The 24,483-nt window shown below is 34.4% G+C and overlaps 1 protein-coding gene across 4 annotated transcripts in view; it reads left to right on the top strand.

Moving 5' to 3' along the window:
- The window catches only part of LIN54 (lin-54 DREAM MuvB core complex component), a 66,777-nt gene extending 43,638 nt beyond the window's left edge, over positions 1–23,139 (top strand). For 3 of the 4 annotated variants that reach the window (XM_063107787.1, XM_063107790.1, XM_063107788.1), the window contains exons 5-13: positions 7,395–7,611; positions 10,960–11,033; positions 11,183–11,380; positions 12,494–12,585; positions 13,488–13,559; positions 14,387–14,489; positions 14,646–14,783; positions 18,580–18,782; positions 21,189–23,139. In XM_063107787.1, coding sequence (XP_062963857.1) covers positions 7,395–7,611; positions 10,960–11,033; positions 11,183–11,380; positions 12,494–12,585; positions 13,488–13,559; positions 14,387–14,489; positions 14,646–14,783; positions 18,580–18,782; positions 21,189–21,390 — 1,299 coding nt within the window. In that variant the 3' untranslated portion in view covers positions 21,391–23,139. The remainder of the gene's footprint in view (positions 1–7,394; positions 7,612–10,959; positions 11,034–11,182; positions 11,381–12,493; positions 12,586–13,487; positions 13,560–14,386; positions 14,490–14,645; positions 14,784–18,579; positions 18,783–21,188) is intronic. The other variant, XM_063107789.1, reaches the window with a different exon arrangement.
- The last annotated feature ends 1,344 nt before the right edge of the window (positions 23,140–24,483 follow it).

Genomic DNA, 24,483 nt, shown 5'->3' with positions numbered 1-24,483 from the left:
CTCTACCCATTATACAATAACTTCCCATTCCCTCCACCCTACAGTCCCTGGCAACTACCATTCTACTTTCTGACTCTTATGATTATGACTACTCTAAGGATGTCATATAAATAGAATCTTACAGTATTTGTCTTTTTGTGATAGGCTTATTTCACTTACCATAATATCCTCAAAGTCCATTCATGATGTAGCATGTCAGAATTCCCTCCTTTTTCGGGCTGAATGATATTCCATTGCACGTATATGCCACATTTTGCTTATCCATTCCTCTGTCTGTGAACACTTGGGTTGCTTCCACCCTTATGGTTTTTGTGAATAATGCTGCTATAAACATGGATGTATAAATATCTCTTCAAGACCCTGCTTTTAGTTTTTTGAGTATATATCCAAAAATGGAATCGCTGCCTCATATGGTAATTCTATTTCTAATTTTTTGAGGAACCACCATACTGTTTTCCACAGCAGCTGTACCATTTTACACTCCCACCAACAGTGCATAGGTGTTCCAATTTCTCCACATCCTCACCAGTGCTTGTTTTTGTTCTTGTTTTTGATAGTGGCCATCCTAAAATGAGGGTGGTGGTAACTAATAGTTTTGATTTGCATTTCCCTGGTGATTAGTGATCTTGAGCATATTTTCATGTGCTTACTGGCCATTTATATATCTTTGAAGAAATGTCTATCCAGGTCCTTTGCTCATTTTTGAGTCAGGTTGTTTGTTGTTGTTGTTGTTTTTGAGTTTTAGCAGTTGTCTGTGTATTCTGGATATCAACCCTTTATCAGATATATGACTTGCAGGTATTTTTCCCATTCTGTGGGTTGCCTTTTTACTCTGCTGATAGTGTCTTCTGATGCACAGAATTTTAAAATTTTTGCCGTGTCCAATTTGTCTATTTTTTCTTTTGTTTCCTACATCTTTGTTGTAATGTCTAAGAAATCATTGCTAAATCCAATGATATCATGAAGCTTTTGCCCTGTGTCTTTTCTAAGAGTTTTAAAGTTTTAGCTTTTACATTTTAGGTCATGGATCCCTTTTGAGTTCCTTTTTGTAAATGGTGTTAGGTAAGGGTCCGCCTTCATTCTTTTGCACATGGATATCCAGTTTTCCAATCATGATTTGTCAAAGACTGTCTTTTCCCTATTGAACAATCTTGGCACCCTTGTTGAAAGTTATTTGAGAGTATATGTGAAGGTTTATTTCTGAGCTCTGTATTTTATTCTATTGGTCTATATATCTGTCTTTATGCCAGTTTTGGGTTTTTTTATGTTAAACCTTTGATCCATTTGGAATTTGTTATAAGGAGTAAGGTATAGGGATCAGCTTTTTTCTTCAGACCAAATAGCCAATCCACATTATTTATGGACTAAATTCATCGTTTTCCATTGGTTTGAGATGCCAACTCTCATCATGAACTTTTCTATATATGGATTCTCTTATCTATTTCTTTGACCTTTAGCACTCTGTTTCTAGGCTAATCCCATGTTTTTTTTTTTTTTTTTTTTTTACCCTATCTTGATAATATGTTTAAATCCTTACTAGGGCTGTTTTCTGCTCATGATTTCCTTAGAAAGCAGTTTGTCAATTTTGCCACATATGTCTAATTATGCCACATTTGACCCCTTCCATGACTGTTTCCATGGATACTAATATATCACATTTAAATTACTCATCCTTGTCACTATAATTAATAACTGTCAATAAAACATAAGTTGAGTTAATATCCCTGAAAAAAATAGCAAACAAATGCCTTACATTTATTTTGTAATATTTCACCAGTAAATAAGTCTGTGCTTAAAGTTCTGGTAGTGATCTCTGTCATTAGTCATGTAGTTCATATAATATTTATCTTTTCTTATTTTCTCGCTTGTCTTTTTTAGCTTGAAAGCATTTTAAAGTTTTCAAATTTGCTTGTTGGCAGATTTATTTATTTTAATAACCTGAAGTTTGGGAATTAGGATAATGTAAACATAATTTTTCCATGATGCTAAGCCTTATAAACATTGTCAGAAGTTTTGAAAAAGCATAACAATATGTATCCCTACAAATGCAGTGTTTTTGAATAGTACTTGAGCCGTGTCTATATATATATCTTTATCTGTATACATGTATATACAGTATCTCCCCAAATTCACCAAGTAAAAAGAGTCCTCATTTGTAGAACAAAAGAATGATTTATTCCTCCTTTTCTTTTAAGTAAATCTGCAATTAAATAAGGACTTTTGGCATTTGCTAATTGAAAAATAATGATCAAAGAAATTATCTTAAATATATAATTATGATATTAATCTTAAATAGAAATGGCTTACAAAATGATACGAATAAAAAAATATCTCAAGTTCATGTTTTTGATGTCAGCCACTAATACATTTTAAACATAGCTATTTTAAATTTAAATTAGGATATTTGCTTCCTAATTCAGCGGTTAAAGGTGTTATTCATGAAAGAGATAACATGAAAGAATATTTTTATTGAATGCACGTGAATTGATTTATGGGCAATGGGGTATGTTGAGAGAGGCATTCACGTGGAGTTTTGCAGGTCACTGTAAGTCAAGGAAGGGGCCAACCTGTGAAGTCTCTCAAGCAATCAAGCATGTTTAAATGATTCTGTCTTTTGCGGTTTTTAAGTAGTAACTTTTATATGTTCTGTAATATTTTAGGTGATTAAAAAATATGGCTTGATCAGTGGTTCCCAAGGATTAGGGCTGAGAGGACAGTGTGACTATAAAGGGTAGTGCAAGGGAAATTCTTTGTGGTGATGGAACAATTTTGTGTCTTGATGATGGTGTTGATTATGCGAGTCTATACAAGTGATAAAATTACATAGAACAATACATCCAAAAAAAGCACATGTAAAAACCAGTGAAATCTGAATAAGGTCTGTTACGTTATTGTATTGGGGAAAGCTGGGGGAAGGGTACATGGGAACTCTGTATAAGTTTTGCAACTTCATATGAGCCTAAAATTATTATAAAATAAAAGTTTTAAAAAATGCTGTTTATACTTCTGTTCAATACATTAACTAATTAAAAATGCTTTTGTGTTTCTTAGAGGCAGATGTGTGATGTTCGTTCTTAACAGAGTTCTTGAGGACTGGCTGCTGTTTATTTTATTTAATCATTTAATAACTATTCATCAAGAATCTACAGTAGAAGATAGTATGTTTTGGTTGAGAGGATGAGCTTTGGAGTTGGATCAGGTTCAAATCTTGGCTCTGCTATTTTTTAACTGTGTGATGTTGGGGATGTTACTTAATCTTTCTGAGCTTCAGTTTCTCTATCTAAAATGGGCATGATGATGCAAATAGTGGCTCACATTTACTGAGCATTGTACCATGTGATATATTATTTGCACTTTGTATAATTTAACTTATTTAACCCTCACAACAATCCTATGAGGAAGGTACCATTTTCAGAAGTTTAGTTACTTAATCAAGGTCATATAGCTAAGAAATGGTAGAGCCAAACGGAAGCATGGAGATGTAGGAAAGACAGAAAGGGTAGATTTGTGGATATAGCTAAATAACTATCTTGTGGAATTTAAATTATATGTAGAATTAAAATACTTAACAGCAGCACAAAGATGGAGCAAGAGTAAATGGTGTTAGTGTTCTTTCACTGTCTGCATGGTGTATAAAGTTCTAATTTATATTCCTACATTGTATATTGTAATCCCAGGATAACCACTGAAAGAATAGTAACATAATGTATAAATAACAAGCTAATACAGGAGAAAATTAAATAAAACATTTAACCCAAAAGAAGTCAGAAAAGGAGAGAAAATGGAACAGAAGAGGATGGGTGTTCCAAATAGGAAACAGTACAATGATTGATATAAATCCAAATATTTAATTATGTTAAATGTAAACAGACTTATACTTGTGTACTGATTAAAAATATAGGCAGATCTGGTTTTTTAAAAAGAGACCCAATTATATACAGCTTGTAAGAGTTGTAGCTTAAGGTATAGAATACGGAAAAGTTGAACATGAAGAGATAGAAAAAGGAACATTGATGAAAGAAATTGAAGAAGACACAAATAGAGAGATATCCCATGCTCACAGATTGGAAGAATTAAGTTCACAATACCCAGCAATATACAGATTTGACTCAATCTCTGTCAAAATCTCAATGGCATTCTTCACAGAAATAGAAAAATGAATCCTAAAAATCATATGGAACCACAAAAGACCCCTGAATGGCCAAAATAATTCTGAGAAAGAAAAACAAAGTTGGAGGCATCACACTTTCTGATTTAAAATTATACTACAAAGCTGTATTAATCAAAACAGTATGGTACTAGTGTAAAAACAGACATGTAGACTAGTGGAACAGAATAGAAAGCCCAGAAATAAATGTAAACATATACAATCAATTAATTTTGACAAGGACACCAAGAGGTCACAACAGGGAAAGCACAGTCTCTTCGATAAATGATGCTGGGAAAACAGGATTTCCACATGCAAAAGAATGAAATTGGACCCTAATCTTACACCGTACACAAAAATCAACTCAAAATGGATGAAAGACCTAAACACAAGATAGGAACTATAAAACTCCTAGAAGATAACAGAGGAGGAAAGTTCCTGGATATTGGCATTGCAATGATTTTTTTGGGGTATCACACTAAAAGCTCTGGCTACAAAAGCAAAAATAAATAAATGGGACTACATCAAGCTAAAACATTTCTGCACAGCAAAGGAAAACAACAAAATGAAATGTCCGCCTATAGACTGGGAAAAAATATTTGCAAACTATACATCTGGTAAGAGATTAATATCCAAAATTTGTGAAGATCTCATACAACTCAGTAGTAGAAAAACAACCCAATTGAAAAATGGGCAGAGGACCTGAATAGACATTTCTCCAGAGGAGACATGAAAATGACCAACAGACATATGAAAAGGTGCTCAACATCATCAATCATGAGGAAAATGCACATCAAAACCACTGTGAGATATCACCTCGTCTCCAATAGGATGGCTAATATAAAAAAGTCAGAAGATAACAAATCTTGGCAAGGGTGTGGAGAAAAGGGAACCCTTGCACACTGTTGGTGGGGATGTACATTGGTGCAACTATTATGGAAAATAGTATGGAGATTCCTAAAGATATTAAAAATAGAACTGCGATATGACCTAGCAATCCCTCTTCCATGCATACACTCAATGGAAATGAAATCACCACCTCGTAAAGATATCTGCACTCCTGTGTTCATTGTAGCATTATTCACAATAGTCAAGATATGGAAACAACCTAAGTGTCCATTGATAGACAAATGGATAAAGACATTGTAGTATATATACTCATATATCAACAATGGAGTATTATTTAGCCTTAAAAAAAGAATATCCTGGGCCGGCCTGTGACTCACTCAGGAGAGTGCGGCACTGGTAGCGCCGAGGCTGCGGGTTCGGATCGTATATAGGGATGGCCAGTGTGCTCACTGGCTGAGCGTGGTGCAGACCACACTGTGCCGAGGGTTGCCATCCCCTTATCAGTCAAAAAAAAAAAAAAAAAAAAAAAAATCCTGTCATTGGCCACATCATGGATGAACCTGGAGGGCAAGGAGAATAGAGAACAAAACAGTGGTTACCAGAGGCAGGAGGGGAGGGGGACCTTGGAAGTGGGGAGAAGTAGGTCAAAGGATATAAATATAGCATACATGTAGGATGAACAAGTCTAGAGATCTGTTGTACAGCATGAGGGCTATAGGTAATAAAATGCTACTGTATTTGAAATTCCTGCCAAATGAGTAGATTTTAGCTGCTCTTTCTACAAAAAAAAAAAAAAAAAAGGCAACTCTGTGAGATGATGGATATGTTCATTTGCTTCACTTTAGTAACCATTTTACTATTTGTGCATATCCCGTAACATCATGTTGTAAATGTTGAATACACACAATAAAATTTATTTTTAAAAAGATAGAAAGAGGGATACTATGTAAACTTAACTAAACCAGCCCCAGCACTTGTGCCCTAGTATACCTGCCTATTAATGTGGTTGCTAGATTTAAATCAGATAATTTTATGTAGAGTTTTTTGTACTGTCCTTCTTGCATATTAAGTACTCAATACATGTAACTATTATATTTGAAGCACCTTGTTTCTTAAGGCAGTATTTTTTTTCCTAAAGACTGTCTCTTGTAGCATTGCACATATTTGTCTCACAGGTTGCTTGATTTTTCAGTAGCTTCCATATTTATACATTTTATCCTGTTTCGTAGGTTTTCTGTTTTCATTTAGTTCACTGAGTGCTGTGGCTATTGTTACATTTTGTCTTTATTTTGAATCTTTTTGGTGCCTCTTTCTAATGATAATATATGAATAATTTTATGCTGAAGTAATCTCCTTTGACTAGAATTTCCAAACTAAATGGCATTTTTTTAATTGTTTTTTTCCCCCCTGGACTTTTATGAAAATGTTCAAAATTTTCAGTATTATTCTTTCCTAAATTATTATTCACATAGTGAATATAGATTTCCTCCATCATATGTCAGTTGTCTTTTAGCATGAGGACTTTTTGTAAAATAGGTGGGGATGTAATTCTTTATAAAATAATACCATACAACTAGACAGTCTTGTTTGGACCTTTGCTTTGTATGACAGTGTGTCATACATTGGTTTAACATCCATTAGGGACATCTCAGAAGACTAGTTTGTTCTGCTTTGCCTCTGATGTTTCGTTGAACTTATGGGAAGTATCATTGCTTTCTGTTTGACTGCAGAAAAGGATTAAAATAAATTGAAATGATTCTATTGACTCAGATCTGATTCACCCAAAACGAGTTAGTTTCCCTAGACAACCAAAATTGAAGTAATTTTGGACTGAATTTTTTCTCCTGCCCATATGCTAGTGGGTACTTTTGTACCTGGGAAGTATTATAAGCCTTTCAGAACTGACTAGACTTAATAAGGGCATAAGATGGGCATTTCATTTGAGTTTCTTTCTCCTTTAGAACACGTTAATATAAAATTTGTCATAGTTAATTTGGTGGGTAGCAATAAAGCCAAATATCTATATTTTCTTTTGTCTATATTGAATATAGGGCTTAATTCTGGGACTTTTAAAATAATACCTTTATAAATTTTACTTGATATTAACAAAACCGTGTAAGTCCTTGCAAATTAAATCATAATTTCTTTATGGCAAGTCTTCTAACCAGGACTATCAAGGAAGTTCACTACTAGAGATGGAAGGTAGAATTCATTAATTTTGGTTTCACTCCTGCATTCATTTCTATGCTTTTCATTTTTCTTTGAACAGGTTGTTCCTTTCAACAGCTTTTGACGAAATACAGGAGCATACTTTATTACTTGAGCAATTGTCATAAGTTAAAAGAAGTAGGAAAATTGAATTCCAGATTAATGATAGCCATGTTGTATTGTTTAATAGGCAGTGAAATCAGCTGTGCAGACCATCACTGTTGGAGGAGTGAGCACACCACAATTTAAGACAATTATTCCTCTGGCAACCGCTCCCAATGTCCAGCAGATTCAAGTGCCTGGAAGCAAGTTTCATTATGTCCGGCTTGTTACTGCCACGACAGCCAGTAGCTCAACACAACCAGTTAGTCAGAATCCCAGTACAAACACTCAGCCTCTTCAGCAAGGTTAGTAACCATTTTTTTAAAAACAGTGATAAGTGCTTTTAACATGATTAAAGAACATTCGTCCTTTTCCTGCTGAAATCCTGATTAAGTGTGGCATTTCAGCTGAGAGTTTGAATCAGCAGTTGTTGTAAAGGACAGTAAAATAGAATCATAGTTGTATGGGTGTATGTAATATATATTATTTCACAGGAATAATGAATTAAATTTACAATTTTTATTAGAGATACACTAAATAGTTCCTCCAGTTCATCAGTTGTACTGATATGTCTTTCTAAGGGCCCAATTTCCTATGAGGGATTTACTTAAATGCCAAAGGGAATTGGGTTCCATTTATACATTTCCCCCCCAAAGCTGTTCAAGAACCAATATTCAAAGTCTCTACCATGTTAGTTGCTGGCTCAATCGCAGGCAGTATAGTAGAAGGACCCAGGAGAGTGCTTGGTTAACCTCTTAAGAATATGGTCTACCATCTTGGTAAGGGAAGAACTCACTTTATAAAATTCATTCTTTTAAGAAATTAAAAATCCTCAAACACTGGCAGGTGTGGTTTCTGAAGTTTGGAAGGAGGCTATTCTAAAGGAGTGTTCAGAATTCCTATTAACGACTAAGAATAGGAGGTTATGCCAGTTTCTATGAAAACTGCAGTAGTGATAATGTATGCTGAGGTAAGGAGGAGAAGAAATACAGACCGTTGACTTTGTTATATAACACTCCCTTGGTATTTTATAGTGTCTTTTTTCTGACCACTTCATTTTATATTTTCTTCATTCTCCAGGCTTCAGTTAAAACCCAGCACGCAGATGCCAAACCAATGTAAACTTGAATTCCTAAGTTTTCTAGAGGGGTGTGTGTGTGGGGGGGGTGGGGACCACTTGATGTGACTTGAGGACAGACAGCAGGTTAGACTCTCCTATTATTTCTCAGGACAACCAGGAAGTTCTTATGTTCCACTGCTGGTTGCTCTTGCTTCAGCATCTCTGTTCTGTGTGCTCATAGAACAGTGAACATCATCTCTCCAAGAGTAGGTAGGGAGGGACTCTACTCTCCTAGGTCCCAAGCATGAATTCAGCCTCACCTTTTAACTCCTTCTACTATTGCTGAGACCAGTCTACAATGGTTATAACTTTGCTAACGCTTTTGGGTGTAATTAAAGAGAATCAGAATGGAACAGGAACCACTTCAAACTGGGTATCAGATGTTACTGCTCCTATATTTCATAGTGATACACTCTTTTTGTATAAAAACCTTATTGAGATATAATTCATATATACCATAAAATTCACTCTTTAAAACATACAATTTACGGGTTATAGTATATTCACAGAGTTACACAAACATCACCACTAATCATACACTCTTTTCTGGAGGTCTCTTGCTCTCCCTCCCCCCTTTAGTTTGTCACCTTGCTGCAGTGGTCTACTCGCTTTTAGATCAGAGTACCCTCTCTCTAATGTTCTCTTCTAGGACTCTCAACTTTTTTGTCTTCAGCCATCAGGTCTCCAGTCCCTCACAAAAGTAAAAAATCTGTTAATATCATAATCTTTCTATGCAAGGAACTCTATTGTTTTTAGTTTCTTCTTTGGAGCAGCTTAGATCCCATTATCTCAACCTCTCTTTCAGACCAGGCTCCAGGCCTTCTTTTGCATAAATGAAATCTGAACAGGTGTGCTTTCTCTTTTCTGAAATCCCTGCTTTAGTCTGCAGAAACAGCAGTAGGCAGTTTTAAAAACTGTACTTCTTTTGATCCAAACATATAGATCTAGTGCTAGCCTCTTTCCTGAATTTCTTCACAGCATCTCTCCATGTCAGGTTTCATCCTCCCTTCAAATCGGCTCATCCTTGAGTTTGTAGTTCTAACAGCTGCCATTTTCTTGGTCACTTGAAATTTCTACAATAACTTAAGTTGTCTTCCCTTATTCCAATAGTTCCTGCCACTCCGAGGTTGGTAGGTTGTGTTCCTTTCACCTGTACCAGCTCTCTCGCATGTGCTCTTTCCTTTTCATTCCCAGTGCTGTCACGCCAGATTAGACCTCATGTTTTGCACTGACTTGTCTAGTTTCTTGCAACTCCATTCTGTTTTACACAATGCTGCCAAATTGTACAATTTCTTTTTATGCTATTCTAATGATATTTCTGTTCTTAAAAATCCCCATAAACCTCATTGCCTACTGAATTAAAAATACAGGTTAAGTATACAGATCTCTACCCTAACATTCAAGGTCCTCAACAAAATGTCTGCAATCTGCCTTTGTGCCTATGTTCGTCTACTTAACCCTAGTTTCCAGCCACCGTGCTCTGTTCACAAGCATTACGTGAATGTGCTTTCCAGCTTCCCAGGATCAAGCCTTCACTTCTCATGCTTCTGCCTCTGCCTGCCCTCCTCCAATCTGTGACCTGTTCATTGATCAGGGCCCATCTCAGTACCACGTCCTCCATGCACTCCTTCCATAGTCCCATCCTCTGCCAATCAGGTGTACTCTCTCTCGTTTGAACTCCCAGAACACTTTGTTTATCTTCTTTAATAGGATTTATCTCATTTGGGTACTTGCCTAAATTGCTGTACTAGAGTGTAATCTCCTTGAGAGCAGATATCTTGTACTTTAGTTCCTTGGAACACTGGCCACAGTGCCATTTATAGAGTAGTAATGGTTGTAATAAAGACAACAGCAATAGCAGTAATGACAAGTAACATTCATTGAGCACTTGTTATTTATTAGGCACTGTTCTAATTAATTCTCATAAATTAACATGTTTAATCCTTACACCCTGTGAGTTAGATGCTCCCCATATTGCAGATGAGGATATAGGCAAAGATAGTTTAAATAGTTTGAAAGTGGCAGAACAGGGATTTAATCCCCCTGGGTCTTATGACTTTAGAGTTTATATTCTTAACCTTTATGCTATGCTGCCTTTTAGTGTGTATTCTGTAAATTTTGATTCGTACAAGAAAGATATTTTCTCTGGTTTGAATAAAAACACAGCAGTTAGAAATAGCACCCAAGCTTATGAATGTCAGTTCTTTTATTTATATAACATTTTATTTGACTGGATTTAGTACATAAATCATCTGAATATAGATTGAAGTATTTTCAGTGGAATGTCTTGAACCTACAAATATTTCCTCATAGAGTAGATAGATTATAGCTGTCTTAGAAATAAATTCTTTAGTGTGTGGAGTAAGCAATTTTGAAAGATAACTATCCTGGTTAAAGATTACTCAAAATAGGAAACAAGTAGAATTCTTTAAGTTCTTACATGAAGACATCTTGGGAGAGCTAAGTATTCTTAAGTGTTTTAAATACTGTTTTCTGTAAATAAATTGTTCATATTTTTTCCCTTTTTAAAAAGCAAAGCCAGTGGTTGTTAATACAACCCCAGTGCGGATGTCGGTTCCATTTGTCCAAACTCAGGCTGTCAAACAAGTGAGTATCATATAATTTCTTTTCTCAGTCTCTCCCAAACAGACAATTTATTTCTTAAATTGAACGTTAAGATTAGGTTACAGGAGATTTATACTGAATTGGGTAGCTGTCAAATTTATTTTTGTAATCATTAATATATTTCTCTCTAGGTTGTTCCAAAACCAATCAATCCAACTTCACAAATAGTGACTACTAGCCAACCACAGCAACGGCTTATCATGCCTGCCACACCACTGCCACAGATCCAGCCCAACCTCACTAACCTGCCACCGGGCACTGTCCTGGCACCAGCTCCAGGAACAGGAAACGTGGGTTATGCAGTGCTTCCAGCTCAGTATGTTACTCAGGTATGGGGAAAAATGAAGTCATTGCATTTCAAAAATGATAAGTGGGTCTAAGATGTCTAGCGCTATCACATTCTCAAACTACTTAAAAGACATCTAACAGGATTAAAATGGCTCTTTCCAAAATCTTGAAAAGTTAACTAAAACTTCTGAGATTATTTGTGTATCTTGAACATTTAGAAATATGCAGCACAAGTCAGACATAACACAGAAATTTTGGAGCTGAGAGCAGCCTGGTGAGAGGGCAAGACTATGGAGATACGAGAGAAAATAAGTTGAGATTAAAACCAGCAGAGTGCACATGAATTTAGAAAAGACTCACTATAATAAAGCTCGTCCTCACACATGAATATGATGCCACCGATTTGTGCTTGGAAAATAAACCGTGAGGTGCATTGCCAGGTGACATATCTTTAGTGATCTGTCCGCTTGGATTGGGAGTGCTACTTACACAAAGCAGACAGAAGTTTTCTTTGTCATGGAAGGATCAAGCAAATTAGCACCATGTTCAAAACTGTTGAATTGATCAACTCAGATTATAAGAAAGGGAAACAGAAATCCACATGTGTAATGAAATGTACTTTGGAGTATGTTATGTGGCTACTGATAAAAAAATGTTCTGTATTTTTAGCATTAATAAATCAGTATAAAATAGAAACTCAGTTATTGTGCACGTAACTTCTCATTCTGTATGATTTGTAATGTGATGAATAATCAATATAGTACCTATTTTATTTGTAAGTAGGCACATTGCATTTTTCTAGTCAGTACAATTATTACAGTACTTTTAGGGCATTCATCTAGAATTTCCTATAATTCTGACATACTTACTCCTCTATGAAGTAATTTCTTATGTTTATACCATGTAGTACCGTGAAATGCTCACATTATTTTTACCTCTAGTATTGGTTTGGGTCTTTAAAAGAGTTCCATGAGGTAGGTGTTTGTATGAAATTCTCAGTTATGTTTTTGTTGTTTTTTTATGTACACATATTTTATACAGACATTGTATTTTCTGTTTTTATAGAAGAATTTGTGCTTCTTACTGATCATTATATGTGAGAGTATTGTCCATTTTTGCAAATATGATCTCAAATTTCCTTTCTTTGCATGTAGCTACAGCAGTCTTCATATGTGTCTATAGCAAGCAACTCTAACTTTACTGGAACATCTGGTATCCAGACTCAGGCAAGGCTCCCATTCAATGGGTGAGTATTTTGAAAATATGTAAGTTAAGTTGTTGTGTCAGCTTAAATACAGTATTAAATATATATATATATATTCCAAAATACATCCTATTTGACTTTTTCCCTTAAAGCCATTTGAACATGCCTTTAAGGTACTTTTTATTTTAAAATGCTTCAAGCTGTCTGGTTAGCTCAGTTGGTCAGAGTGTGGTGCTGATAACACCAAGGTCCAGGGTTTAATCCCTGAACTGGCCAGCAAAAAATACCAAAAAAAAAAACCCAACACAATATTTTGAAATACTTCAAACAGAAAAGTTCCAGAAATAAAGAACTCTCAAATACTCTTTACTCAGATTCATCAATTTTGCCACATTTGTTTTATTATTCTCTCTCTCTCATCAAATATGTTTTAAAATGATGTTAACTATTTAAAAAATTATGTTACGTCCTTATTTTTTTTCTTGTTTGTTTGTAATCTGTTCATTGCTGCCTTTGTAATATATTATCTTAGAAGGAGTGCTTTGTTAATTGCATGGATCCAGTTCATACTCTCACCCCCAATTCCTCCTCCACATACCCCTTTCTCCTCACTACCTTTTATATTTGAATGCTGAGAGTTTTGAGGAGATTTCAACTTTGTTCTTTCAGAAGGTAGAATATTGGTGGAGTGTTCTTTAGCAGCTGTCAATAACTTATTCTTCTCCAAAAAATAATATCCTATATCTTGGCTTTCTATCTCTCTTTTCATGTTACAATTTACCGTTGAACTTAATGTAAATGGAACAACATAGCAAATTTTTATGAGATGCATATATTTGTTAAAACTGTATTTTAGAGGGAATTTACAGATTGGAGACCTTTCTAATTTTAAATAGTTACCTTTAATTCATTAAAATGTATATCTTTTTTTTTGTTCTGTATAGCATAATCCCATCAGAGTCTGCCAGTCGGCCCAGAAAGCCCTGTAATTGTACAAAATCGCTGTGTTTGAAATTGTAAGTGTTTTTGCTACTGTTTGCTTGCTCGATTTAACTGGAAATGCTCTTTAAAATAAATGGAGCTAACTAAAAATTCTTAACAGACCAATTTCATAAGTCTAAGTAACTTAGATAAACATAAAAGTGAGTGTTTGAGCATAAACCTGTGTGGCAGTGTAAAAATATTCTTTCACTCATTAGGAAAAATAATTTTAGAGTCTTTACCATGCATGAGTCACTGGAGTAGGGATTAGGGACACAGCACCATGAGACAGACATAATTTCTGCCCTTGATTATAATAAATTTGATCTTATTTATGACTTCTGTATTTCTTCTCCTACTCTGAGTAGTTTGAAAAATCACTGTATGATTAATTTGCTTACTAGATTAAACTAAAAGGTTTGACATGAAACAGTTAAATGAAAAGCATCAGTCTTATTGGGAACTTAGAATCCAAAGAAGCACTACTGTAGTTCAGGTGAGCAGGTTCCACTAATAGAATATAGCCAATGTTTTTCCTTTTTCAGGATTTTGAAATAACTTACTTTGGGGGCACACAAAATCTCATAGCTCTTGTGTTGACAGCTGTTATTAGTTGGACTAAGTTTCCAGGCCAAAATTCTAGGAGTTGGTGACTTAAATTTTGAGCCTTAGTATGTGGTTGACAATTGATATATATCAACTCTGTAACTAGGTAGCTGTGAGTACCTTTCTAAAATGCTTTATTTACCACATATATAATGCATATATAATATGTATGCATATATACACACACAGTATAATCAGATAATTACTGGCTTTTGTTTAATGACTTCTTTACCTTATACTGATTTTTACCTTCCAGATATTGTGATTGCTTTGCAAATGGTGAATTTTGCAATAACTGCAATTGTACTAATTGTTATAACAATTTGGAACATGAAAATGAAAGGCAAAAAGCAATAAAGGTGATTATTTTTTCATTTCATTTCACTGACAAAAATCTCCAGTTTCACCTGTTTTTTGAAGAACAGTTGTCTTACAAAGAAAAATATTCCCTTTGCAGTGTTTAAATTTCATCTGCTGTGATTTAACTTCAATCGATATTTGATCTTTTTTGATAGGCATGCCTTGACAGAAATCCAGAAGCCTTTAAGCCTAAGATAGGGAAAGGAAAGGAGGGAGAATCAGATCGACGTCATAGCAAAGGATGTAATTGCAAGCGATCAGGATGTCTTAAAAACTACTGTGAATGCTATGAGGTGAGATACGGGTTGGGGAAAATAATCGAACCATCTTTTGAAAACACTTTTAGAAAGGACATACTACAAACATTTACTTGAATATTGGGCAGTCACCTTGCTATTATTGCAGTTTGAAAATGTGCAGTCAGTCCAGGGGCTGTTGTTTGAGGAAGGCCTTCTAGTCTTCCGTGCAGGACTTCAGAGAATCAGTACCTTGGGCTTGTCATTACAGCTTGGGTCTCATTAGCTGATTTACCGTCATTATACCCAGAAGTATGCAAATCGGAGCACCAGTATACTGATTTTTCAATAAATATAATAACATCCAAGTAGTTTGGAAACAGTATACTGCAGCACTGGCTCTCAGCTGAGGGGCAGCACTACCTATCATTCTCCACAGGCTTTTTGGAAATAAATGTGGATTAAAAGTAGCCTGCATTCCAGGTTGCAGTCTTGAAAGTAAAGGGTTATCTTGACCAAATGCCAGTAGTGCCTCCTTGAAGAACAATGCTTGTGGAAAACTAAATTATGTTAAGAAATTTGCTTTGTGAGCATAAAAATAGGAAAGGAGGAATACGGAATGTTGCTGGATGAGACTGCTGGTCACCATGAGGTGATTGTATCCATTTTCACTGTTTTGTGGTCCCACTCGGCTGGCTGTTTTTATTTATAGGTCAGGCATCTTCTCTGGAAGATGTAGTTGAAAATCTTCGACACATGCCATGTAAATCATCTCTTTCTTGCGTCAGACACATTGTTATATAGTTTATTATTTTTATTTTCAAAGCTTAAATATAACAAACTAGCCATGCCTGAGATTTTTAACCCTAGGTTACCATAATTGGTTTCTTGCTATGTCTGAGACTTTTACTGACAGGCTTTTGGGTTGAATCATTCCTACAGTTGGCTCTTCTCATCTATTATATTTCCATTCTTTCAAATTTCATTCTCAGAAGACTTTTTTTAGTTTTGGCAGAAAGCCTAGCCTTGCAGTTGCTAAGGTAGCACCACCAATGGCTACATTCTCCCTTGGTAAGGTTTTCCCAGCTGTAGGAGCATGTCCTGCAGCTCAGTGCCCTCTCCTATAAGAAATGTGTCAGAGTAAAGATTTTGCAGACTACATTCTCTGTGTAATGAATTCTTTCCTAATTTACTTATTTAAAAGGTCCAGTACTCCTCTCAAGAAGTAAAGTAGTAACATCTTGTTAGTTCTGTAGTCAATATGAGTTAAAATTGCATAAAGTCATGATTATTTTTGAAAATCTCTTAAATGTGGGATTGCTGGTTAACTCAGCTGGTTAGAGCATGGTGCCGATAACACCATGGTCCAGGCTTCAATACCTATATCTAGCCACACACACAAAAAAAGAAAGTCTCTTAAATAACATCTCCAAGTTCAGTAAGCCAGTTTTTCATCCAGTGTTGGAATATTTTGACTCTCCTCTCTATTTGAATACTTGATGAAATAGCTGGTTATATTTACAAACCATATTATACAAAAGCTGTCAAGAATATGTAACAATTAATATGCAGACAATTTTTATTTTTGTAAGCTATCAAACCAAGTCCCCAAAAAAAGAGAAGGAAGAAATTGATATAAAACTGAGTCAGAAAGTCAGAAAGGCAAAGATCCCCTTTCATGTGTATGGCTTTGAACAGTCAATACATGCTGGGCAAATGAAATTCAAACATACACCAACAAATCATTTAATTGAACTGGTTAACAAATCTATGAATTAATAGAAGTAGAAAAGGTAGTGGACTGATTGAAAAGTGCTAAAAGAGAGAAACCTAACATTCTTTTTTTTTTTTTTTTTTTTTTTTAAAAGATGACCGGTAAGGGGATCTTAACCCTTGACTTGGTGTTGTCAGCACCACGCTCAGCCAGTGAGCGAACCGGCCATCCGTATATGGGATCCGAACCCGAGGCCTTGGTGTTCTCAGCACCGCACTCTCCCGAGTGAGCCACGGGCCGGCCCGAAACCTAACATTCTAATGAAATTGTGTCAGGACAGACACAATATGATAACTAACTCGTCATTCCAAAATTCATGTACCAAAAAATGGAAAGACTTGGAATACCCTATACTATCAATAACAGTAGCTAATTGATTTGCCATGAGTCAGCTATGATGTTGTCTGATAGTCTGTGTTAAATTGTTATTCTTTTGACACCATGCTCTTCAGTTGAATTGGTTTTTTAGTCCAGTTGGTTTGCATCTGGACAACACATTTATGTTCCTTTCACATGCCTTCAGGCCTGTTGATTGGATGAATGGTTGTATCTTTTCTTGTGACCTCCCTCCTTCCCGTTTTTTCTGGCTACAAGGGGAATTGGATTAGCAAAGCTAAGTGGATGCCTTGTCATTGTAATTTCTCCCTCCTGAACTCCTGTTAGACATTATTAATATCTTTCTCATGGTTCTTAAAATATAACACAAAGTACTGTTATTGGTATGTTTCCTCAGCCCTGGGGTCACGGATTTTATCTCTTCATCCTTAGATGTTTATAAAGTGTTGCTTTAGTTAGAGTCCCAGAGGCTCACTGTAACCCAAATAACCCAAACACATATCTATTTATTCCTTCGGTAAATGGAATTTACTAGTATATTGTAAGAAAGCAGAGTGAGTCTTTTTATAATGTGGTCCACTTATCTTTGCTAGAAAGAAGAGAGAGTAGTTTATTTAAATTGACACAGGTTCACTGAAGAAAATGCAGCTGAAAAAAGATACTCAAATTTACCAGGAATACAGGAAATGTAAATTAAATAACAATGAGGTCTCATTTTATGCCATCCTCCAATGAGAATAGAAAATATTAAAAAGTTATAATATCCATTGTTCGAGGGAATGTGGGAAAGTCTTCCTTTATACATTTGATGTGAGGTCACATCTTTTAAACACCATACCCTTTGACAAGTGAGCCCAATTCTAGAAATCTAGCTTGGAGAAATAAAAGCATAATATATATATATATAAATCTTTTTATGCATCATTTGTGGTAATCAAGAACTGGAAACAAAATAAATGCCCATTGATCAGGGAACGAATACCCAAGAAAATGTGGCACATCATACCACGGATTAAAACCCAGTCATTAAATAGAATGAATTCAGGCTATGCAGAGGAATTGGAGGGAGAGATTCTGTGTTTATAGTATAAGAAAAGCAAGATGCAGGAAAGTAGGTATATGATTTTGTAAAACAAACTAGAAAACAAGAGAGAATTATATATTTTTTAATGTATGTATATAAGGTTTACATTTTTATATAAATACATATATATTTTACATATTTTTACATGAAAGGACACACTGGCTTGATTTGAGTTAATGAAGGGTTTGGAGAATCTGAAGAGGGAGGTGTCCATAATAAGAATAGTATCTATAAAATTCCTTTAATATGAAATTATAAATATGTTTGCATAAATGGGAGGTCACCAACATGTTAATGGTTATTTGATTTGGTGGTTGGATTCTGGATGTCCCTTATTACTAATATTTTAATGTATCATTCATATTTATGAACAACATATGTTATTCACATTAGGAGGAAAATCTGTATTCATAGTGGGGGAAAATTGACATGGAAGGATTTGAACACAGGAATTGTACAGCCACTCTCAGACATAAGAATACCTGACATATCCACATGCGTAGTTAGCCTATTTAGTGTTTGTCAGCAATAGATGGTTCCATCTAATCTTATGTCAGTTGACCAGGTAATGCTATTATCTCTTGATTTGATTTTAGAATCTACCTGTAGTAATGTCTTTTGGTTTTGATTTGGAAACTTTTCTTTTGTAAATCTTTTAGGCAAAAATAATGTGTTCCTCGATATGCAAATGTATTGGCTGTAAAAATTTTGAAGAAAGCCCAGAAAGAAAGACATTGATGCACTTGGCAGATGCAGCTGAAGTAAGGGTACAGCAGCAAACAGCAGCAAAGACTAAGTTATCCTCTCAAATTTCAGACTTGCTTACTAGGCCAACACCAGCTTTGAATAGCGGAGGAGGAAAGTAAGTCAATATTATCTCTTTTTATAGTACTTTTTTTTTTTTTTGGCAGCTGGCCAGTATGGGATCTGAACCCTTGACCCTGGTGTTATCAACACCTCCCTCTAACCAACTGAGCTAACTGGCCAGCCTTATAGTATTTCCTGAATATTCACTTTTGGAAATTTCTTTTTGGGGGGCGCAAAGTTGAGTTCATATTTTTGGTTGTTGCAAACCTGATTTTTGCATTTTCTTTCCATTTTTAGTTACATTTAAAGGAATTTATAGGTAACAGAAAAACCACTGTCAGATATATTATGCAATTCTAAAACAAAATGCACAGTAATTCTTTAGTTCACTGTGTTTAATTTAATTGGATTTCTCCCTATTAAGATGAGTAATTTGAGAAACCTGTAAGAAAACCAATTTTTTTATTCCTCTTACAGATAGTATAATTATTTGTATTTTCACATTTTCTTACCTTCTCTTGCCTTTTCCACATTCTTGAAGCACTTTTTCTATCCTATTAGACCACCCATCACACTGTAATATTGTACATAATCCCTTATTGTTATCTTTCACTAGATTGCTGAGCTCTGGAGTAGAAAAGTTTGGACTTTAAAGTCGGGGAGACCTGAGTTTAAATACTCTCTGTACTTACTTAGTAGTTTGTGAATTAGACAAGCACTTCATCTCTCTGAGTCTCCATTTTCTTATCCTTAAAAAAGACCTTACCAGGTGGTTGTAAAGAATAAAGCATTTCTATCCCCAGTGTTTGTCAGAGCCTGATGTGACATAGTTTGTGATTTAGATGTGGATTTGTATTAGAAAGTTTGTAAGATGTTAATTTGAGGAATTATTACATGCAATGAACCTTGCAAATGGTATATTATTTAAAATGCCTAAGTTGAATTAACTTCCAGTGTTTATAAAAGTAAACCTTTTTTTGTACAAAATATTTCAAATGTTAGTTCTAAAAAGCACTTACAACTGGATTATAATCAGCAAATGGTTCTTGACTGAATAAAGGGGAAATGGGCAGACACCTTAATGATGGTTATAACATAGGATTCTTTGTGGTCTTTAATAAACCTTTAGATTATTAAATTGCATCTCCATATGGAGACTAAAGATATTGCTACAGTAAAATATTTATAATTAATTTTTCAACTTGAGAAAACGTTTATGATATGAAGTATAAAAAAACACAAAAGTATGCACTATAATCAAAACTTTGTTAAAAAAAAACCCTACATTGAAAAATTTATACCAGCATGTTAACAAGCTTTTTGCTTTGAGTGACAGAAACCTTGAATTCTTTTTCTTTCCTTTTACTTTTCTATAGTTTCCAAATATTTTATAATGAACACTTATATAGTATTAATAATTATAAAATGTTATTGTAGTATTAGTATTATCATAATATTAATATTTTCTAATTTAAAGTGCTTCTTTGTATGTTAAAGATTTCTGTAAAACTATTTGGCAGCCCGAATCCTCAATTACCCTTTGTTGTCACAGAGGGCCTTAATTTCAGACTTCATTTAGTCTTGCAGTGCACTTCTATTAGTGACTGCTTACTTCCAGTTTGTTGAGTTATGGTTAGATTAGGTTGCCTGATTTATCGCAAGCTTTAAGACTTGATGTGGCTAGAATATAGCAAGCCTTAGGATGGATTGCTCTGATTTATTAATAGTTCAGGTCTTCATGAATGAAACTCTGTATAGAACAGCATTTGGTTTCTTCAGTTTTGTTTTGTTTGTTGTGACAATTTTGGTATGCTTTCCTGTTTGTTTTTTACAAACAATATGAAGGACAATGGTGAAGTGCTTTATTCTTAATGTTGTCCAAGAGATACTCAGTCATCAATATTATTTCTTCATTCATTCAGCAAATATTCTTGGAATGTGTCTGTGTGTCAGGCACTATTCTAGGCAATGGAGAAACAGCAGTAAATAAAACAGACTGTACTCATGGAGCTTACATTCATGAATTGGGAGGACGTTAGTTGTAGAAACATCCAGTCTACAGATAGAATTACGTCTTTTGTTCAACCAGATAACCTTGTCTAGGAAGTAAGTCATGTGTTTTATGTTAAATATTATATTTCCTGAATATTTTAAAAAATTGCTCAGTAATAAAACCAAATCAACTTTTTTTTTTTGGTGGCTGGCTGTGCGAGGATCCGAACGTATGACTTTAGTATTATCAACACCACGCTCTAACCAACTGAGCTTAGCGGCCAGCCCAAATCAACTTTTTAAAGCTCTTTAGGATGTGCTTTTGCTCATTATGCAAATTGTGATGCTCATTGTGCTGGTGAATCATGAAAGTGTCGATAGATAGAGATTTCCAGATGAAAGAATGTTACCCATTTTTGTTGTTCTTAAACACCATTATTATCTCTTTCTGTCTCAAAAATCGTTTCAGATTGCCATTTACATTTGTAACTAAGGAGGTAGCTGAAGCCACGTGTAATTGCCTTCTTGCCCAGGCAGAGCAGGCAGACAAGAAAGGAAAATCAAAGGCAGCAGCTGAACGGATGATACTTGAGGAATTTGGAAGATGTTTGATGAGCGTCATCAACTCTGCAGGAAAAGCAAAAAGTGACCCTTGTGCCATGAATTGCTAACTCTTGCACAAAGACTGATAAATGGAACTGTATATAATATTTAAGGTGCAGGGACACTTGATTTTCTGGAAGTTTAACAATTACTGTATTTTAATTCAGTCCTTGTTTTAAGAGATCTAAAATTATATTGAAAGAGAAGAAATTTTAAATGAGAAAATTGGTACATTTTAAATATTAGTTAAATCTGCTTATGTCCCCTCTAAATTGAATTTTTCTTTGTTGTGTTATATAGATTTTTAATTTGCTTGGGTTTCTTGAGAATTAGCTGTTCTAACCTTCTGACTATTGACAAAGAACATTTATAAATTACTATAATATAATTTATAAAGTATGGCGTTGTATGACTTTGTTCAGTAGAAAAAGCCAAAGCAGCGTTGGTATTACCCAGTCATTCTTTGGTACTAGATCTAGAATATATTCAGATAGAATGTCTACATAAACAAATTTTTATGAAACATATTCAAATGACATTTTGTGTTTAGAAAACCACTATCTTTCTATGAAAAATCAGCTTTTTGGGTGGATTCTGGAATAATATCCTTTTGTCATTTTGGGAATGTCAGAGGGGGAAAGCAATTCCCAGGCACACTTTTAACATAAAAAATTGTTTTTTTTAAAAAAAGAACATTATTATTAAGGGACAGTAAATAATTCTCAGAGAATCGGCAATGTGTTTCTGTAATAAGGAATGGCTAAGAAATGCTCTGGGATGTCTCCATTTTCTTTCGAAGAGGTAGTATATATTTGAAGTGATAATAAATTGTCAAAGTGATTACTGGGTACTATTAAAACGAGAGGTATGTATGAATAGACGTAAACATTATTATTATGTAGCGATAATATAGAACCTCACATAATTATCAAGTATAAAATTTGGCTTGGATAGAGGAATAAAGAATATTGAAGCTGTAAGAGATGAATTTAGAAAATAATTTTTCATCTACAGAAACAGTTCTTTGTAGACTTTTGAACTAAGAGGTTTCAAACCAATGTAAGACTCTTACTTGATTTACTGAAGTGGGCCTCCTAACAAAGATTTCAAAATTGTGGTGGGATTTCTTTTTATAAGGGAAGTTTAATATGGCATTATTTTTAGCCAGTGATTTTGGTAAGCCGAATATATGAATATTTTCATATAATTACCAAAATAACCTAAATCATTTTTCAGTAATTAATAATTCAAAAACTATGAATTTAAGGGCCGGCTCGTGACTCACTTGGGAGAGTGTGGTGCTGATAACACCAAGACCACGGGTTCGGATCCCTATATAGGGATGGCCGGTTAGCTCACTTGGAAGAGCATGCTGCTGACAACACCAAGTCAAGGGTTAAGATCCCCTTACCGGTCATTTTTTAAAAAAAACCCAAAAACTATGAATTTAAGAGCCTGTTGTAATAGGACTCTAGATTTTATGATAAGAAAAAAAACATGTTGAAAGTCAGGCCTCTTGTTAGGTACCTTAATCCTCAGTAATTATAAGTATATGATTATTATATTTCCTACAAGGACTCTATAGTTGTATGTATTAAGTGTGTATATATGTTCATATGAACATGCAAGATATAGGCAATAGAAATTAAGTAATCCAAAAGAGAATTCCGTTATTCATTAAAGTATCTTCCTTTTGAAATTTGGATTTATAAAGTCATAGTGCAGTAACTTTAAATGTAGATAGTGCAAACATTCTTAGCACCTCAATGTAGTATGTTTAATTAAAATTTGTATAAATGTAAATTAGTGTAAGAGGATAAAATAATATCTAATCAAGTTATTTTTCAAAAGATTGCAATAAGTTTTTGGTCTAAACCTAAACTTGTTCATTTTGTACATATTCTGTGTTAATTCTAATTGCACCTTTGTGATGTGTATTTATATACAGTGTGCAGAAAATGTTTGTGAAATTTCAATTACAACTGTAGATTATGTATGATGACATTGCTTAAGGATGTTTTGCTTGTAAAAATTTAAAGGTGCAATCATATGCTACTAGTTTTTCTGATATTCAAGAAGCTATCTAAAGTATTAAGCCTTTTCTTTCCTCTGTAGTACTTACTAAACAACTTTTTGTATTTAGGCATTTGCATCAAATTGCTGAACAAGATTAATAGCCACATTAATTCAACAATTTTAAAAGACTATTTGGGGAGGTTGGGTATATAATTTTTTAGCTCTATTTACATCCCAAAGTAGAAAGATTAAATTTATATTTACTAGAGCTATTCAAAGAATACACTTTTCTATATTGTAAAAACAGGACAGCAAAGTAAATCATACAGAAAATAAACATTTATACTATTCTGTAAAAAAACCAGGTTTTGCATTTTTTTCTTTAGTTTAATGACACCACTTTCAACCATTTAACATGCAAGAAACCTTTTAGATGATCTAATTTTCAAATAAATTTGACATTACTTCTGAAAACACAAAGGTAAAAAAAAATCTTTCATGTTGCCTAATTATCATTAACACAAATTGCTTTGAAATTTGAATGTCTTGTTTTCTCCCACTGTTTAACAGCAGAAGCTCAATCTACTCTTTGTTTTCTTTTAATGTGTGTTCTTTCGATGACAACCTTTCTTAGTTTCCTTTTCTCTGAAGAACTAAAAGCAACCTACAGGTCTTATCTCTGGATCTCTGGGAAACAGAACGTTAACATTAGAGGTACTAAAGGCAAGCAGAGCAGTGATTTGGGGAGGGGGAAGGGACGTACTGCTTTAGCTCCCCCATTTTTTGATATTGGACAACTGACATTTTCTCAATCTTATGTAAATTAATGTGAATAAAAATATCTTTAGAAAAGTTTTCTATTTTTAATGTTCTGTAACACAAATAGTTAAGAAAATCTATACATTTATGTAAATGAAGCTTCAAACCAGGATCTCCAGTCCTACCATTGATCATATTGCATCCCTTAAGCATTTATATAGGAATTCTGGAGCAGCCACCCACAGCAGAGGGAAGCCAATCAGCCAAAAAGTCTTTACTATTAAGAGTTATTTTCTACTATATAAATAACTTGACTTTTTTATCTTGGTAGGGCTTCTTTAGTGCACATTTTATCATTATCTGTAGACCAAATGTGACCTTTTTTG

This window comes from Cynocephalus volans, chromosome 9 (genome assembly GCF_027409185.1).
Source record: "Cynocephalus volans isolate mCynVol1 chromosome 9, mCynVol1.pri, whole genome shotgun sequence".
Lineage (NCBI taxonomy): Eukaryota > Metazoa > Chordata > Mammalia > Dermoptera > Cynocephalidae > Cynocephalus > Cynocephalus volans.
Note: the sequence above shows the minus strand (reverse complement) of the source record. Positions and strands in the feature narration are given on the sequence as shown.